The sequence below is a fragment of the Alosa sapidissima genome, chromosome 4 (assembly GCF_018492685.1).
Source record: "Alosa sapidissima isolate fAloSap1 chromosome 4, fAloSap1.pri, whole genome shotgun sequence".
NCBI classification, from domain to species: Eukaryota; Metazoa; Chordata; class Actinopteri; order Clupeiformes; family Clupeidae; genus Alosa; species Alosa sapidissima.
In genome coordinates this window covers 28726293-28745107 of record NC_055960.1, presented here as the reverse complement: position 1 = coordinate 28745107, position 18815 = coordinate 28726293, and the positions used below count along the sequence as shown (strand labels likewise).

Below are 18815 nucleotides of genomic sequence, written 5' to 3'. Positions count from 1 at the left end.
TGTGTCCTTCACAGTTTCCTTCAGAGCTTTAAATAATCATTAAAGTACTATTGGCTCAATTTAAGAGATGTCCAAAAAAACTTTGCAAAACTTGCAAACAGAACTTTTGATTGGCTCTGTGGCTGAAATTGCATTATACAGAATGTTGGGGTTGTTCTTGTCATGACAACAGTGTGTGTGTGTGTGTGTCTATGTACGCGTACACACTTGTGTGTTTGTGTACATGTCTGTGTGCTGTGCTCCCTACGGGCTAGGGTGGGAGGCAGATGTGAGTGAAATCCGTGTTGTGTCACATGTCCTAGACCCTTTACTTAACACCTGATTCCCCCCAGCAGCATTTTGTTACTTAATCTCTCCAGAGGTTCCTCAGAGCTGTGAATTCCTCTACTGTCCGCCTCCTGCCTTGTGTAACTCTCACATGTTTGGCCTGCTGCATGCCTTTCTGTGGTGATCAGGTGAAGAGAATCAGGTCTAAGATGGCACAGGCAGGAAAATACTGCATAACAGTACGTATAGTAGCTGGCCTGCGGTAGAGCTGTGTACCACCAATCAATGCCTTTTGCGTGAGCCCAGGCCAGAGAAAACAATGAAAGAGAAAGGGAATGAGGGAAGGTAATTTTGGTACTGAGTTAGTTGGCCAACAGTGTTGATCAGTTGGCTCCAGCATTGTAATTTTAAGAGGTCATGTACTGTAGCTATGAAGTACAAGCACTGGAGGTTTTATCAACAAGGTCAGAACAATGTTAATGTCAGTTAATGTCTGTTTATTGTGTTGGAAGTGATATAGACTATAGCGCCACAACCATGAGTTGGGTTCAATGAAAAATGTATTTGCCAGTAAAATTATATTCAGTAAACATGATAGCATTTCTATGTAGGACTGAATACACTGAAACAGAATATAGCTCATTTTCCTGGATCTCCTTGGCAAACCAAGATACCAGAGGCTGAGGTTGGCAGCGATACAGATAGCTACCTCCCACGCAGTCTTGCTGATAGAGATAAGCCAAACCATGCTGACGATCACAGATGGGTTTTGTGTACATTTTGTGATCCTAATGACAATAAGGGGGAAGATGGCAAATAATTGAATAGCTCTCACCTCATTCTGCCAGCGTACAAAGGAGCCTATTGATTTTACTCACCCCAGTAGTGACAAATAATGTCTTGGGTGTCTATTGAATTTATAAGCTATGGGGTGAACTACAACCGGGTCTCACTATATATAGGACTAAAAAAGCCCATCTACTGTCACAGAGTAGCCTAAATCACAGGTGATTGATCCCATTGAGTTGTAGGCTGGGACTCAATGCTGGTGTCTAACAGATTGGATATTGCAGACATAAAGGCTCATAAAGATGAGAGCATTACAGTGTTTAAATGTTGCGTGGAGCATGTTAAAATATGCATAACTTACGTCAGAGCACGAGAATCTGTGCCCTGCTGTGTCTCGGGTGATTTGGGCGCCTTGATTCGTACCCACTCCCTGTCTTGCTCACTGCGAGCGAGCGCGCGTGCGACTCCGCAGCATCAAGGCAGCAGCAGCTTCAAGTGATCACTAAGCATGGGACTCATCAGCCATCGCCTTTAGTTTAACTGGTAGCATGTCCTCAAAAATATACGAATCCTAAAGACCACTCGCCTTACCTCGTTTCACGAGAATTGGTCTTGCATGGTTTTTATTTTTGCTTTTTGGCTTTTTAATGGAAAATGGCGATATGTTCACAGCCGTGCAGCATCGCCTGCCTAATATCCGTCCAGATAATCCTAATTTTTTGCGTACCATGGCTTGGAGTGGATAGTCACAGGTTTCCCCAGCAGTACACGTAAGTCTCTTTATTGAAAAGTCGTATTTTTGTGTTCATTGACTGCAAGGGTCCAGATCAAGGCTTTATGCTATGCGTGTGTCTCATGTGTGATCTGCTGTGGTGCGGCAGGAGCATGCATGCAATCCATCTTTACAGCAAACCACTCTGTTACTCCCTGGGATGTTTTGAAAATATTATTCTGTAGATTATACGAATACACAACATGTCTCTCGATGCTAACCCACCGATTGATATGCCTAACTACTGCTTTGACTTATAGTTTTCCGTCTGTGCGGTTTCATGTGTTTTACGCCTGCGTTTGATCTCGTGCTTAAATCCATCATACCACATGAATCCGCGTATTAGAAATAATGTTATTAATATGCCTGAAATGTGTATGATATTGAGTGATCTTTATGTGTCTGATGTGTGATCTTGACATCTTCCTATCTGGTGCTCTTGTTTCCCTTGTGGTAGCCCACCTTGCAGAAATCATTTGTTAAACACAATATCTGTTGTTTTTGTTTCAAACATGTCAGTTTTTGTTTTGTGGCAACAGCACAAGCGATGTATCTTGATGGTGTGATGTACGTTTTTTGGCTGGAGACATGGAGAGCGCTTATCAGCCAGCCCCCGTGTGCGCAAGGCTAACGCCATGGACCAACCATGAGATTATTTAATGCCTTTAATAGACAGAATGAGCAGATAGCCTCTGTCGTGGTTGTTAATAATTTGCCTTGAGAATAATTTCCCCATGGTTCTTTTTTTTGTAGAGTTGACTAAGGCGCAGCTTATGCTAGTGTTCAAGGATGTTTTGATCCAGCTGCGGTATTGGTGTAATCATGGACCTGGTATCATGGTTAAGGATTGGAAGCCCTGGAGCAAGGTCTGAAATTGTAATCCTTGCTGAACCCCTGCATTTAATCCCTTTCTCTGTTCATATTTTCTCCAACTACTCAGATCTGTGGAGAAGGCAGTCACAGCTGGTGCTTGCCATAGGAGCTCCCCCTCCCTAGACAATCTCCAGTCATGCCCTATATGGGAGTCACAGAGATTTGCCAGATGCAACAGTAGTCCCTGGGACAGAAAGCGAAAAAAGTCTCCTCCAATCAGAGTTTGATTTACTGGACTGGGCGGCTGGTGGTCCAATGAGGGGAGGAGGTAGGGGATTGCTGTAACAAGGAAGTGTGGGGTGCAAGGGGACTGGGGTGGATGATAAATTGCATTGTAGTGGAGAAGGTGGCAGCCCTCTCCCCTCAGCCCACAGTTTTCTGCTGAGCGCGTTGAAACAAATGGCTGTTCCTCAGTCCACCTGGCTCTTCCATACAGGCAAACAGTACCAGGCATAGCAGGCAGGCATAGCAAGGAGCAGCAGCAGCTCTGTCCAATTAAGTATTAATGCTGCAGCAGCAGTCAGGATTTATACTCTCTCTCCCGCTCTCTTGGCTGCGCTTTCCCTCCCTCTGTCAACTCCTCCCTCTGTTTTTCCACCCCCAGTCCAACCAACAGCCCTTAGCTCTGCCTGCCTGCCTTCCTCCCTCTCTCTCTCTCTCTCTCTCTCTCTCTCTCTCTCTGTTTCTCTCTCCTCCCCCTTCTTTCTTTCTTTCTTTCTTTCTTTCTCTCTCTCACCCACTCATGGCACTCTCTTCATGTCAGCCTCATGCCTCCCTTATCAAATTCCGCTGCTCCTGTTTTTGCCGTCTGGTATGCGTCGTCTCCCGGCGTGTCACTGGATCGTGCCCCGTCTCCTCCGTGGCTCTGGTTGTCTCCTGCTCGGCTCAGCCACACCTTCATGATTGTTTTCCCATCTTTGAGGAGCTGAATACGGGTCACAGCATTTTCTATGCGGTTCCTGTATGTCTCCTTTACTCGTTCCTTCTCTCGCTTGTGCGTGTGTGTGTGTGTGTGTGTGTGTGTGTGTGTGTGTGTGTGTGTGTGTGTGTGTGTGTGTGTGTGTGTGTGTGTGTGTGTGTGTGTGTGTGTGTGTGTGTGTGTGTGTGTGTGTGAGGGGATGGGGGCGGCAGTGAGTGTGCTATCTGTTCCATCAGCTCTCTGCCAGACTGAGGCGCACTATGCGAGTCCCAGTGGAATAGGTAGAGTGTGTAGGAAATGGAGCACACTCTCCAAGGTCCAAGAGTGCTTTAGCTGCCTTAGGATGATACGTACTCTCACGCTCTCACCCATATACTCACACACTGAGCCACACTGCTCAATTGTATACGCTAGCTAAATATGTTCATGCACCCTTCTGAAACATTTCCTTATTGTTTTTATACATAGTTTATCAACATATTTTGACATCACCTCCAAGATCAAAACAGTCAAGTCAGTCAGTCAAAGATGACTGAGGTTATTCCGAGGTTGAGCACAAAACAGAGAAAAGGTACAGGAACAAACACCTCCGGTGCTTCAGCATGAATGAGTTCTCACGGGAACAGCTGAATGAACAGACGTTTGAAGGCAGTGTCCTAACAGTGTAGTGTTCTTTTATCTTTATTTACAGCTCACGACACCACCACACATACCAAATGAAGGACGCTTTAGATGTTAGATATAGAATAAATTAAACAGTAAAATGAAATAGCTGGAATAGGAACATGAAGGCCAATGAAACTATAGATGGATCAAGCCTGGTCAGGAGACCCCAGGGGGCACTGGCAGCCTCGTATGAGTTGCAGAACTGCTATAATTGAACATATTAAAAACATCAAGTTGGTCAATAGTAACAAGACGTTAGGAAAAGAGGATTTTAGATAAATAAAAAAAATGCAGTTTAGAGACATTCAAAATGACAATAAGACAGATGTAAGAGACCCAAGCCACACTATCGTTTTAGTCATCCAGTTTCCTTGCATTCAAATTAAAAGAGTGTTTTTTTATGGAACTGTCAATACTACATAGCACTAAAAGACACCCCCTATAACTCATAATCTATTATTATTACCAAAACAAACATTACGATTAAAGCTGTCCTTCACCCTGATATTGCAATTAAAGTACGCAAAATACTTATACACTGTGAGGGCAGAATCAAAGCTTAACAACAGCAAAGTAACATAACTGAACTGAACTGCGTAGGTGTAAGATTACAGGCTGTTGTAAACCATTTATTACTGCTTAGGCAGGCAGACCAACACAGGGGTGATGAGTTGGGCTCCAGTAGCATGGACCATTACATAATGAACATGACAATTACATGGACCAGGACTGTGATTTCCATGGTGTTGGCACATCCAGCCCTGTCTTGATGTTAAAGTTAAAGTTGACTGGTATTTAGCAGACGCTTTTATCCAAAGAAACTGGGACTCGCAGGAGAGGATTTGGGAATCGAACCCAGGTCAATCAATTGCCAGTCGGTGACGATACTGCTGCTCCACCAAATAGTCTTAGTACAAGGCGGAGAGGACTCATGATAGCATGTGGAAGGATGAGAAGGCCATCATCCACAATGACCCAATAAGGTCCTCTCCAAGGCACTGGTATGTTTACTGATGAGATCCACAAAATGTGTTCTTGGGGCTGAGAGGATGAGGCTATGGGTGATCTATGGTTGCAATGGCATACCGGTGTTGTGGTATTCAGTCTTGTGAAAGAGCATAGTTATAATACCGTGTACATTTGTTTAATGCCGATATTGAAAAAAACTGAATAGATGTAAAGTGGCCACCAACAGCGGAAAATATCTGGATTGGGTAAGTGTGGCTAGGTGATAACTGGTCATCTTTGAACCAGATGAGTGAAGAGCCCATTATGTACTAGCATCCTGGTAAGGGTTATTTGGGTTAGATTAGGGTTATTTATGGGTCAGATTAGGGTATTTTATGGGTTTGGTTAGGTTTATTTATGGGTCAGGTTAGGGTATTTTATGGGTTTGGTTAGGTTTATTTATGGGTTGAGTTCAGTTTTTTAATTTGCGTGTTCACTCTGGTAGGCAGAGGTTACTGGTTAGAGCCGATGAAGTAAATATGATGGGTTGACAGCAGTGCTGCCTGAGTTGTGCGTATATGACTTAAAAACATCTTTGGATCAGTATCTTGTTGTCATGGTGTCAATCAGTGAGTGAAGGCTAAATTGCCACTGACAGGAAACATGGCTTGCAGCAAAGAGTTCAGAATAATAAACTGTTATAAATACCTCAATCAAGCAAAGACACAACATAGATGTCTGTTGCTGATGATGCAGTTGTGTTTCAGTCGCCCTAGTTACGGATGTGGTGTATTCAGTACTGATGTTTCAGAATTGGGCAGAGAAGGCTGAGTCTGTTTTGACAGATAGGCTTACACAGCTTTCATCAGCATACAAAAAACTAATTGGAGTGTAACACTCTTGTTTGATTTTAGTTTAGTTCAGATGTCAGGGCAAATCTTTGTGTCTTACACAGCCTTCTATCCTTTCAGTTGAAAAGTTTTAGGAGACGTGCTAATGATATAATCCACAAAATGGTTCATTGGACTAGCAAAAATTACTTTTGCTCAGATTGACTGCATTCTGTAAAATTGTCTTTCTTTGGGGTTGTTTACACAGAGAAATGCCATAAGGCGACATTAAGTCATTTAACCATTCAGTACCATGGACACTACATCATTACTGTACCACATGGTGGAATAAATATATTTTTTGGTTGCGATTCAAATTTCACAGTGGGATGGTCAACATGGTCTGAGATGTCTACTTCGGGCGAAATATAGTTACAATATAGTTACAAATAAATATAGCTTTTGGAGTACATCATGAAATGCCATGTCATGATGGTTACATATCATGAGCTGGTCTTGGCTGCTCTGAAATAGCCTATCAGATATTCTGCAGGATTTGGTTTAGAATTTGAGCGTATTTGAGGTTGTTGTTTCTGTGCTCAGCTCAGCTCATGGTGTGAGTGGCTGAAACTGTGTGACCTTGAGAAATGGATGGTGCCTTACCTGCCGTATCTTCTTCAAATGTGTGTGTTTTGTGTGCTATGTGTTTTGTGTGCATAGCAGCCTTGCTTGCCCTCTCCTCTCTGCTAACTCATTTCGTACTGTGTGCCCCCTCAGGATCATGCACTGGGCCCGGCGTATCGAGCAGGAGATTGACAGAGTACTGCAGCACATCAGTGGAGCGCAGCAACTTAAGGGGGTGAGTGTGCCTATCGGACTGTGTGGTGTGTGTGTGTGTGTGTTGGTGATGGTGAATGATCACTGCTTTACGACTCTCATGGAATGCACTCATGCAGACAGCTGGAGCGTGAATAATTGAACGGAGACAGGGTGGTGATGGGTGTGGTCTTTCCCCCAGAGGGAGGGTCAGCTGTTCATTTTCCTCCTTCCTCCTGCCTGCTGCTGCCCTGTCTGCTGTAGACCCCCTTTCATGTGCAAATATGGGGAGGTGTGTGTCTGGCAATATCGGAGTTCTGAGGAAAGTTGCCAATTGCAAATCAGGCCAGACAGGTAGAGGTGGGCTTAGAAATGATCCTATAGTGTAACACATTGCATTTATAGTGCTTATAGTACACCCAAAAGCATTTTACAGTGAAGGGGTAGGCCTGACCTCGCTAAACACCACCAGTGTTGCACCCACCTGGTTGATGCATGGCAGCCATTATGCAACAAATAAGTTAATTATCATCATCAACAGATATGAACATTTCTGCTGATGTGATAAGCTGGTCCAGTCCCAGGGGAAGCATCATACAGACCTATTAAAGTAGGAATAGAAAATATATGTGCCATAATTTGCATCTAATTCAAGTTGAAATGATTTATGTTGTTTCTAAAATCAGTCGGCCATCTCAAGACGAGTAACTGGTTAACTGTATTGTGGGTGTTCTCTTCAATTAAATGAATCAAGACATGTATATAATGGTATCGGCATCTGCAGTTAGCCAAAATGGGTTTGAAAATGTCATATTGAATATTGGCCAAATTCCAATAGTATGCAGACCTAATAAGACATAACCTCACAAGCAGCTTGTGTTGATTTAGGTTGAGTGCCGAGCCCTGTTGTGATGGCATGAATGTGGGCATAGACCTCTTGCATGCCTGCTGCTTCTTGGTTGATTCATGTGTAAAGATTTTGGGACCAAATCATGTATGCGTTCTGTGAGATGCTGTATGTAAGGATGGAGCTGTGTGCTATAATTCAGAGGGAGCGTATGCACTCTACCTCTTCTTTTGTTGGCTGGTCTTGCGAGTTGGTGGTTTTAGTCATTTGTAAGTCTATGACAAAATCTTCGCCATTTATTATTATTGATCCTTTTGTCTTGCAGTCGTATAATAATTAGTAGCCTATTAGTGTTATTATGTCAAAAATGCTCATCATGTAAAATGTAAATCAGGTTTATAGGCCAAGTATACTTGATTTGTGTTTTGCATTTTACCTATGAGGATTCTACTCTTTTGATTGCTGTTTTGACAGAAAACCAACTCCTCATATCAATACAAAATGCCTATTCTGTACAGCTGCACTCAAAAAAAAAAAACAGCAGTGTTTTCCTGCTTGTCTGGGGTGGGGTTATCATTCATGGTATGATGATGAGCCGTGTTGAGGGAGTATATCCGGCTTGCAGCGACAGACTTCTGGAGGTGTGTCCTGCTTGCCATGACAGACGCCAGGGAGGGCATGACAGCGGGCCGGACGCCCGAGCGCGTGCCTTTGCTCCTGTGTGAGCGTTGAACAGATGGTTTGGCCGCCTCCGGTAAAGCCTTGATGGGAGCCTGAGTTCTTTTTTTTTCATTAATTTACCCATAATCCTTTCCGAGTGTCTTGTACAGGATAGTGGACGGTGCTCTAGATCGAGGGCCTCTTCAGCGTCTGCCATCATCCCCTGCCCAGCCCCTAAATCCCTCTTACTGCACTCGGCCTTCTTTCTCGCAGTTGCAGTGCAGCGTAAAATACTCATATCATTTGTGGATCTCATGTCACCAGGGATTATGACTCATACCGGAGAGCCTTTTTTCTTTTTTTTTTTTTTTTTTTAAATCTCCTTGCCTTTTCATCTTTTTTCCATAATTTGTTTGGATACAGAAGAGAATTTGGACAGTAAAGTAGTTAGTAAGTAAGTAAATAAATAAATAAATAAATAAGCATCAGTAGTAATCAGTAGGTAATAACTCTTTGTTCTCCAACCATGCCATTTATAGTTGCAGAACAAAAGATGAGAATAGAAACGGAAGGCGTATTTGGTGCGCATCACCTATGTTGGTTAAGAATAGGAATGGATGACTTAATAATTCTGAGAATGGCTCAGTGGATTTTTAATGCACACTGCCAGCTTTTCTTTCCCCAGAGTTGTGACTTACGGTGAACACTCACACTTGTTCTCTCAGTTTTATTGGCTCAGCGCTGATCCTTGACCTCTACCCTGACCTCTGACCTGGGCTGGTAATGCAGCCGTAGGAGGATCTAGCGTTGGCGTATGGGCATGAATCTACCAGCTGGGTGTTTCCGCCTACAGCTGTTTGTATCACTCAGCCAGGGAGAGAGAAAAGGGAAAGATTATTGGATTTCTCCACCATGTATTGACACATGATATTTTGTTGAAAAAACATTCAGCTGTATCAGCTCATTTATTTAAATGTTCACAGCTGGTACTTTGTTTTGGAAGGGTTTTCATCAATTAATCAATTTAGATTTTTGTACTGAATAGTCTGCACAAAATGTAAGAGAAACAAAAGAGATTAGTGTAAGTTAGCTAGCTAGCTTTTATCTATGCCATCTGTAGCCTACTGATAGTGGTGTTTCTTAGGCAAGTATGTTGGCTGCTACAAAGATGCCACTACTGCTCTTTAACTGGTGTTCCTTTCCCATTGCACTGAAGTTATTTGCTCAGAAGTCATCATAGAAAAGCTACATTTGAGAATCCCAACTGCAGGATGGATTGGTAATCGGTGCACTTGTTAATGTGAGTTGTGACATGCTGGTGGCATGTTTGATCTAGAAAATTCAAATGGGCTTTTTTCCACACAGACAGATTGACTCCAATTGAACCACACCACTCAATCTTCAGGGCTTTTCACATCAATAACATCTGTCTGTTATTCAATGAACAACTTATCTAAAATGGAGTATGTATGCTCTTTGGTGAGCATGCCTAATTGTTACTTTCCTGTTACTTTACATATTAATTGTTACTTTAATGACCTTAGGTAAACAATTGGGTCAAAGAGAAATTAAGTATATAGACACATTTCTCATTTACCAACATTACTAGATACACACAGTCACGGGGCAAAAGATACTCAGAGGCAAGCCACAATGTCCTAGTAGTCCACTGACATTTAATACACACTTGACGTACGACATTATGTCACCTCCGCCATTTTTATTTGGTGAAGGCATGAATTCTTACACAACAACACAACAACTCCTTGTGCTGAATTCTTACACAACAACACAACAACTCCTTGTGCTCTTTGCTGCTTTCTGTCCCTTAATTGCATGCACATTTTATTTGTGACGTTGCATGGAAACCTGTGTATAAAGGTGGATGAACTACGCTTCATTGATACACTTACGCGTTTCTGATTGGCTGGTAGTTGACAGTAATTTCCCTATATCGGGACACCCTAAAATAAAGCTAGTCAAATGTTCTGCCTTCTATAATTTTTTAGCACTCAGGATAACTGTGACACCAACCATTAGTGTATGATAACTACACTGTCTGTGGAGGACCTTGTGTCCTATGCTTCTGCTATGGCACAGTTATATAATGAGGTTAACGCCCTTCAGGGTGTCCCAATTTACAGAGATAATGGGCCTAAGAAAACTCTATGGAACTAAACCACTAATGAGCACCACCAGCATGTGCTGGTATCATACCACACCTTGGCTTATGCAGTAGACCTGACTTCTCTTGCCGTTTTCTTATCCTCATGAATGTTTGGGATATCTTTGATATCCCATTTATAAAATAATGGTAACGTCAGTCTCTTTCTAGTGTGCCAAAAAAAGAGTTACCCAAGATTCAAACGGTACACAGCTCTTCAAGCCTCAAACATTGCACAATGCCACTTCAGCATCTGGCATACCCTTGCACATAAGAAAAGAACTGCTTTCTTCTTCTCCTAAATCATCCCATGAGAAAGTGTAGTTATCCATGCAGCCATAACATTGCCTGTGATACGTTGAGGATATGAGCCTAGATCCATCCACTCTGCTTTGGTACTGTATGTGTTATTTCTCCCTGCCTCAGCTTTGACTTGAAGTAGTGTTTGCAGCTATGAATATGTAAACAGTGTGAAATTGGTCATTGTCAAACAGTAGTGCACCCATTTTGTATTAATTGTAGAACGAGAGATTCATTTTAGACACACACACACACACACACACACACACACACACACACACACACACACACACACACACACACACCAACTTACATGATGCTATGGTTGGGTTATACAGTATGTAGTGTATTTGTAGAACAGTTTGTAGAATAGTTTTATGAAGTTTGGAAATATCACCAGCATTGCTGTATGATAAAGCAGAAAAAATGCATTGCAAATTATGGGTAATGGGCAAGTGGGATTAGCCAGACACTTTTGCTCAAAGTGACAAGGACTCACAACATCAGGGGATTCAGCCCAGGCTAAAATATGTTTACTGCTGTTGTACATCTCCCCTAATAGGTCATTAAGGGTAATAGAGTTATCTCTCCCACAATAATTATTTTAGATCACTGCCTAATTACTAATCCCTGCCATAATGTGCAGTAAGAACCACCTTTTCAGAAGTTCTGGATTGAGTTGAGAATGGTTGGTTTATAGGTTATTTAAAGGCAATTAGTTATTTATTGGTCTTTACGGTTGTCTTAGAGTTTGTGTGAGTACTTTGCCTGAAGTTATCTATACCTAATAATCTCAATCCAATAATTATTGTTTTTTATGAGGATTTTTATGAGGGTCCAAGAAGTAAAAACTGCAGGATCCCTATTGTTTTTGTAAGGATTATTATTAATAATAAAGATTATTAATAATATTAATAATAATTATTATCACTGTTATTATTGTTAGTATTAATATAATTTTTATTATAGTTCTTTCTTTCACTGCCCCACTGTTGGGTAGCAAAAACTGTCACTATCGGAACGTCGCCTATTTCCGGCCATGCCCTATTTCCACCATTACGTGTATGTGTCACTTAATATTAATTTCTATACAAACCAATACAGCGGATTCCTAAAGAAATGCAAGCACCCACCCCATAAGTGTATCTAGATTAGCTATATACCAAAAATGACATTTTATTGTGATTCGAAGAGCTGTAAACAGTGGTGTAAGGCTGCGTGTACTAATCCTCTTGGAGCTCCAATGGAATTTCAATTTCCCGACGAGAATTCTTGGTCTAACCGTTGATGTGCCGAGTGGGTGGAAATAAGGCACCCACTAGCTCATCACCAAACTCCGAGCATGGTAAACAAAATCGGATTTTTAAGACAGTAAATGCTCCCGTTAAGAACCAAACCACTGCTTGGACCCCGATGATCGCTGCTTATGGCTACATTTGAATTTATGCCTTTTAGATTTAGATAGTCTCACTTCACAAATTCACCATTCTGTGCTCTTGAAATGTTGGCTCCTCTCATTTTTTTCTCCCCAGTTTTCAGTGTTGGTTACCAAGAATTTGTTTCTTTCCCTAACATTTGTGGCTGTTATTTATTTAAAGGTTACTGATAGACAATGATGCCTATGTTACAGAATGAGTCATATTCTGTCCTTTGCATTAACCTTTTAATTTAGATCTACAGTGAGAAAAGGAGACAGTACAGTCTGATGAAGAACAACCCACAAGATATGGTGGAGAGGGTGGCATCAGACATTGAGAAACTTTTGGCAAAGAAACGCAAGGCCCTCAGTGTAAGTGCTGTATCTTTTTAACCAATACCATCCTCTAAACCTCAGTTTTAGTCTCAATGTCATAATAACATTACATAGTGATGCTTCGATCCGATAGTCATAAATCCATTATAGATAGTCTATTAATCCATTGCTCATTTATGTTTGATTTGAATTGAACTGTTTATCTCAACTGCATGTCTCACGGCAGCTTGCTTGTTGTACACTATATCAGTATTACTTTAAATAAATGTGAGTCACCCTCTAAGCTTCTTATTAATGCCTGCGAGATATTAGGAACTGGGCCAAATCCTCAATAATAAACTCACGTCAGTAAGCTTGTGTCTTGCAGCTGAGCCCTCCCGAGTGATTGGTCTTGCAGTACTTACACGAGTGTTTGACCTTTGACCCACAGAGGCTGGCCAGCGAGGCAGAGCGTCTGCAGAAGGAGCACCTCTGGCAGGACAGCATCAAGGTCAGCGTGCCCAGGAATACGTGCTCCCCCCCCCCCCCCACCACCACAGCACTGTGTCATATCACACCCACTGCTGCCCCAAATTACCATCTTGACTTACTTCCCACCCACCTCCTGCCCAAAATGGATAGTCTATGATTTATTCACAGAACGGGAGAACTCTACAACTCCAAACCTGTAGAACAATACTGTGGTTTAATGGGACACTCTCCCCCTCTTAGTTATTGCCTTCATGTGTGCCTCAGTTCCCTAGTACCCGGTTCCTCTGAAGTGGAACAGCTTCCTGTTAGCAGTGCCCTCGGTGCCACACCTGCAAAAATATTGTGAGGGAGTAAGGCTTTAGCAGAGCACAGTGTAGACTTAAGAGCTCACGCATCTCACTCTGAGTACAGCATGAATCACACCATGGCAATTCATTCAAATGTAACGAACGTGGCTCTTACGTGGCACGCCACCGGGAAGTTTTTAGCCCATGGCGTGGGGTCGCTTTGAGTCCTACAGACAGTGGCAGGCCACTTTCTGGTTGATTCAGTCCATTAGGCCGGAGAGCAGAGTGCAGGCCCCTTGACTCAGTAACCCCCCCCCCACACACACACACACACACACACTTTCACACACACACGCGCGCACACACACACACATCACGCCGCTCTGCAGGGGGGTTGTGCTCGTAGCCGTCTGGTGGTAGTGCACCATCTCACTGCATTGAGTAAAATTCAAAAGCTGGAGCTGCCTACTCCTTTAATCTCTATGTCTCAAAAATCCACTTAATATGTTTTTGTAGGAGCTGGATATGAAGTACTATGATTCCAAAGCAGACCTGGACTATGTGAGTTATGACTATTCAGTTTGCTTCTCTAACTGTTGTAAGATTTCAGTACATCGAACAGCTTTACATACAGTTGCAGTTGCAAATTGCTAGTTTTATCTCAATAGCTTGACATTTTAACAGTGCACTTCTCAGTCATTACTGCAGTAAATTACCGTTATGTGTTATTTTTGCATTTACTCAACGAGTACCCAAAGGCACAGATGTTTCACAGATGTCCAATTTAGATCTCTCTCTCTCTCTCTCTCCCTCTCTCTCTCTGTCTGTTTTTCTCGCTCTACATCTGTAGTACTCCATGGAGGGTGAAAGCGAGCCATCAAACTCGTTGGAGTTAGAGTTTGTTTATGATCCAAACTTCAAGAACCATGTCAATTATTCATTCACAGCAGTACAGATCCCCACAGACATCTACAAGGGTGGTAAGGACATAATGTGCTCATTTCTGATTCAGCACTATTAAACAAATGTTCATGTGCAAAGAAACAGAAACCTCATTTAACATCTGTAAAGACGATAAAGCTTTCTGACTTATCACATATTCATATACAAATCAGCCATAAGGTGGTTATAAAAGGATCATTTCCATTTCCAATTGATCTATGGTTTGCTTTTGTTGGACAAACAGTCTGTTGTACGTACTTTACTGTATTAATGAGACATAAGGGCTGAAAATAAATAATACAAACACAGAGCACCACAACCAGAAAGGACAAATGTCCCTGTTCTTGTAGCGCCGGTGATTCTGAACGAGCTGAACTGGACGCAGGCTCTGGAGAAGGTGTTCATGGAGAACAGTCGGGAGGACCCTGCCCTCCTCTGGCAGGCCTTTGGGAGTGCCACAGGGGTCACCCGCTACTATCCAGGTACGTCCAAACCTAGCCATGTTGCAAACTCAGCCCCCTTTATAGACCCTTTCAACAATAAAAACAAAAACAATGCTTGAACGTTCTATTTGGGCCCCAATCTACTTCCTCTGCATTAAGATAACATATGGAATATTAAAAAGGAAGCCTTGTGGGGCCAACTATGATGCTGATAATGGAACTCTCTTGAAAGGGTCCATAAGGCATTTTGCAATGTTTTACCCAGTTTTACCATAGGGTTGTTTTTTTTAATAACTTTTGCAGTATTTAGCTCTAGTTTTGCACCACAGAGTCATTTCTAGAGCCATTGTCCCCAGACAGTTGAACACAGAGACAAGAATAAATTATTCACATGTATGTGTCCTGAATAATTCATGGAGATATTTTTTATTTCCGTGTCTTCAAAGAATAGAACAAGCTATTTTACATACTCAGAACAATTGCTGATGAATGTCCTCAGCTGAACGTAACGTGTATCGATCATAATGAGTAATGTATATAAAGTCAGCTGTATGCACATATCCTGATCATACTATTCTGTGTGTATATCAAGTGTATTGATTATAATATTCAGTGTGTATATCAACTTTATTGATCATAATATTCTGTATGGATATATATCAACTGTATGCATGGCTGTGTGTCCAATTCACGTCCTATTGCTGTTGACCTCCCTAGCTACCCCGTGGAGAGTACCTGACAAGATTGACCTTTATGATGTCAGACGGAGACCCTGGTGAGCATGCCAGATGTGCTTGATGACTGTCATGTGATAGAGAATGGCGTCTCTCTCTCTGAGACTGTAACCTGAAACAGAAATGATGAGGTTTATTCTTTTGCTCTTACCACTCATAAGAAAACCATGCAGCCATTGTGATGGTCACAATGCTAACAACATGTAGATGGAAACCTCTACAACTGAAATGCCCTTTTGTATGAAATTCAGTCTGATGTAAGGATACGGAAGAACTTGTTGTATATATTCACTTCTTAAATTCATTTTATAACTTTTAAATGGCTGTCAAATTGTGGTTGACGCAATGATTATTATAAACATTGAGTGTCCCTGTGCCATAGCTTGCCATGGGATTATGGACATGCAGAACCCATTATGTTAATTAAATGTTTGATGGATCTGTAGGTGACAGTGACATACCGTTTTCATGGTTCTTATATTGCTGTACATTGCTGTGTCACATGTAGATTTGACTGTATGTGAGCACATATAAAACCTCAGTCTGGCAAAATCAGTCTCTTAACACATTTGGTCTAATGCAGTGGTTCTCAAACCTTTTCTGTCATTTGCCACTTTGAAAGTGGGGATTTTTCAAGGCCCACTAGACCCCATCAACCCGGCAAAATGGAAACGTTAAAAACCATTTTGGTTCCACATTACATTTCCCGGCTCAGTCTACTGGATCAGCTGTTATTTTGATTCATATGTCGGCCTGTTTATGACTCCTATGTTTGTGTGTGGCTATTTTGTTTGGAATTTATGAAAAAAAGAAAGGCATTATTAAAGATAGGCACAAAAAAAACAAATGTCCTCCTGTTCATTGCGTCCCACCTGTCATGTCTCTATTCCCCACTAATGGGGCCCGCCCCACACTTTGAGAACCACTGATCTAATGGATGTCCAGCTGTGAAACAACATTATTTGATGTTTGATTGTTCATTACGCAGGTACATTCAGGGAGCCTCATCTCCAAAGGACATGGTCATCCTGGTCGATGTGTGAGTATTATTTACAGACGTTAACACAGAGTAGTGTGTCTGGGTCATTGTGGTACTGTGCTCAAAACCTTTCAGCAGGGCAGTTTTGAACATTCAAACAAAAGATTCCGTTTCGCAGTCATTTAAGGTTCTAAAATTCCAGTGTTGAATTCAGTAAGGCCAGATTTTATTTAGAATGTTCATTTTCCAACATTCTCATCACACCGGTGTTATGGTAGCTGCAAGAGCATGATTTGTGACTGGAGGCCTGCAGGGTCAGATGTTAATCAGTGACCCCTCCATTGATGACAGGAGTGGCAGTGTGAGTGGCCTGACCTTAAAGCTGATCAAGGCATCGGTGACAGAAATGCTGGACACACTTTCAGATGATGACTACGTCAATGTGGCTAGAGTAAGTATGATTTTGAGTTGACACTGAACAACATACCTATGGCTATGATATAAGTAAGAAAACGAGGAATTGACACTTCTTGTTTTCCCCCAGTTCAATGAGAAGGCAGAGCCGGTTGTCCCTTGCTTTGAGCACCTGGTGCAGGCTAATGTACGCAACAAGAAGATCTTCAAGGACGCCGTCAACCAGATGCAGGCCAAGGGTACCACAGAGTACAAGTCCGGCTTCCACTTTGCCTTCGACCAGCTTCTGAACGTGAGTCATCACTCTAGAGTGCTCGAGCTGGAGCTTTGCCCCATATATAGCCTTTTCCAGAGATGTGTTTCCTCTGCTCAGGACTGAACTATTACTAGATATCATTTCCTGCGGTAGCTTCCATTTCCTGCCCACTGAGTTGAAGCTGTTTTTCCTTTTCTCTTGTGTTCTTCTACGTCACCCTCCTCCCTCTTATCTGCCTCTTTCATCTACAGAAGACAAATGTGCCACGAGCACACTGCAACAAGATCATCATGTTGTTTACGGATGGTGGAGAGGATCGGGCGCAGGACATTTTTGAGCAGTACAATTGGCCTAACAAGACAGTAAGTGTCTCAAGTTAGAGGTGTTCTGGTTTGGCCCAGGGGCTGTAAATGGGCTTTTGTTGGCTGCTTCATGATGAAGGTCCACTGTGCACTAGACTAGAGCATGTAGTCATGCTGGAAAGGAACTGTAGACACTGAAAAAGAGATAATCCAGCCAGGTGACATTCCAGTCACATTTGGTGTCATATTAAGATGAGTAAATAATTGTTACTTTTTTACTCTTTTCTTTAACCCACCCTGGGCTTTCATTAAAAAAAACAGATACATGAGCTGTGATAATTGCTGAGATAATTAGTACAAAATAAATGTGTTTCATGCACCTCATTTGTTTCCAAGGTGCGAGTATTCACATTCTCTGTGGGGCAGCACAATTACGACGTCACGCCTTTACAGTGGATTGCATGTGCAAATAAAGGTAAGAGTATGTTCTGACATCTAGTTTTATATAGTACCAGTAAAGCATCTGTAAATAGGTAGAGGTGGATAGCATGTGTTGCTGGCCTCCTATTCCCTAGTTTGTCCCCTTTTAATGCCTCATTGTCTTCTCTCTCTCTCTCTCTCTCTCTCTCTCTGCAGGATACTATTTTGAGATCCGGTCCATCTGTGCCATAAGGATTAACACACAGGTCAGTGTCCCTAGTTCTCATCATGCTGCTGTTCACAGGGAAACATGTGTTCATATTTGAACCAGACATGCGGACTGCCATATAGACCCTTTCAACAATAAAAACAAAAACAATGCTTGAACATTCTATTTGGTTCCCAATCTACTTCCTCTGCATTAAGATAACATATGGAATGTTAAAAAGGAAGTCTTGTGGGGCCAACTATGGTGCTGATAATGGAACTCTCTTGAAAGGGTCCATACATTCTCAGCATACCACCTGCTCTCTCTCTCTCTCTCTCTCTCTCTCTCTCTCTCTCTCTCTCTCTCTCTCTCTCTCTGTTTGTGTGCATGCTGTGTCGTCCCACATACCACACAACCACAGATATGTCCCTGGACACTGCTGTGTCCTCGGTATGCATACAAAATTCCAGCATGACGACATCCCCTAAAGGATGTATATTCAGACATGACTTACGGCACGCTTGCTTAGTATTCAGCATACTCCTCTTCTGTCCGCTCTGACTACTAACTAACTCGAGCCAGATGCTAAGTCTATTTGCATATCCTTGATTATCATTGTATGCCTAGTTGGTTGGTGTTTCTGTGATTAAAATTCTAACCCTTTGTCTAGTTGGTTGGCGTTTTTGTGATTATAACGCTTTGTTTAGTTGGTTGGTGTTTCTGTGATTCAAATGATAACCCCTTTGTCTAGTTGG

General features: G+C 42.2%; 1 protein-coding gene across 2 annotated transcripts in view; it reads left to right on the top strand.

Annotated features, from left to right (window-relative positions):
- Positions 1-1514: 1514 nt before the first annotated feature.
- cacna2d2b (calcium channel, voltage-dependent, alpha 2/delta subunit 2b) overlaps positions 1515-18815 on the top strand; it is a 30896-nt gene continuing 13595 nt past the window's right edge. Inside the window, exons 1-14 of one of the 2 annotated variants that reach the window (XM_042088279.1) lie at positions 1515-1826; positions 6842-6923; positions 12524-12640; positions 13035-13094; positions 13879-13923; positions 14213-14342; positions 14655-14786; positions 15465-15522; positions 16470-16520; positions 16812-16911; positions 17005-17166; positions 17382-17492; positions 17829-17907; positions 18069-18118. In XM_042088279.1, the coding sequence (XP_041944213.1) occupies positions 1711-1826; positions 6842-6923; positions 12524-12640; positions 13035-13094; positions 13879-13923; positions 14213-14342; positions 14655-14786; positions 15465-15522; positions 16470-16520; positions 16812-16911; positions 17005-17166; positions 17382-17492; positions 17829-17907; positions 18069-18118 (1293 nt within the window). In that variant the 5' untranslated portion in view covers positions 1515-1710. The remainder of the gene's footprint in view (positions 1827-6841; positions 6924-12523; positions 12641-13034; positions 13095-13878; positions 13924-14212; positions 14343-14654; positions 14787-15464; positions 15523-16469; positions 16521-16811; positions 16912-17004; positions 17167-17381; positions 17493-17828; positions 17908-18068; positions 18119-18815) is intronic. The other variant, XM_042088280.1, reaches the window with a different exon arrangement.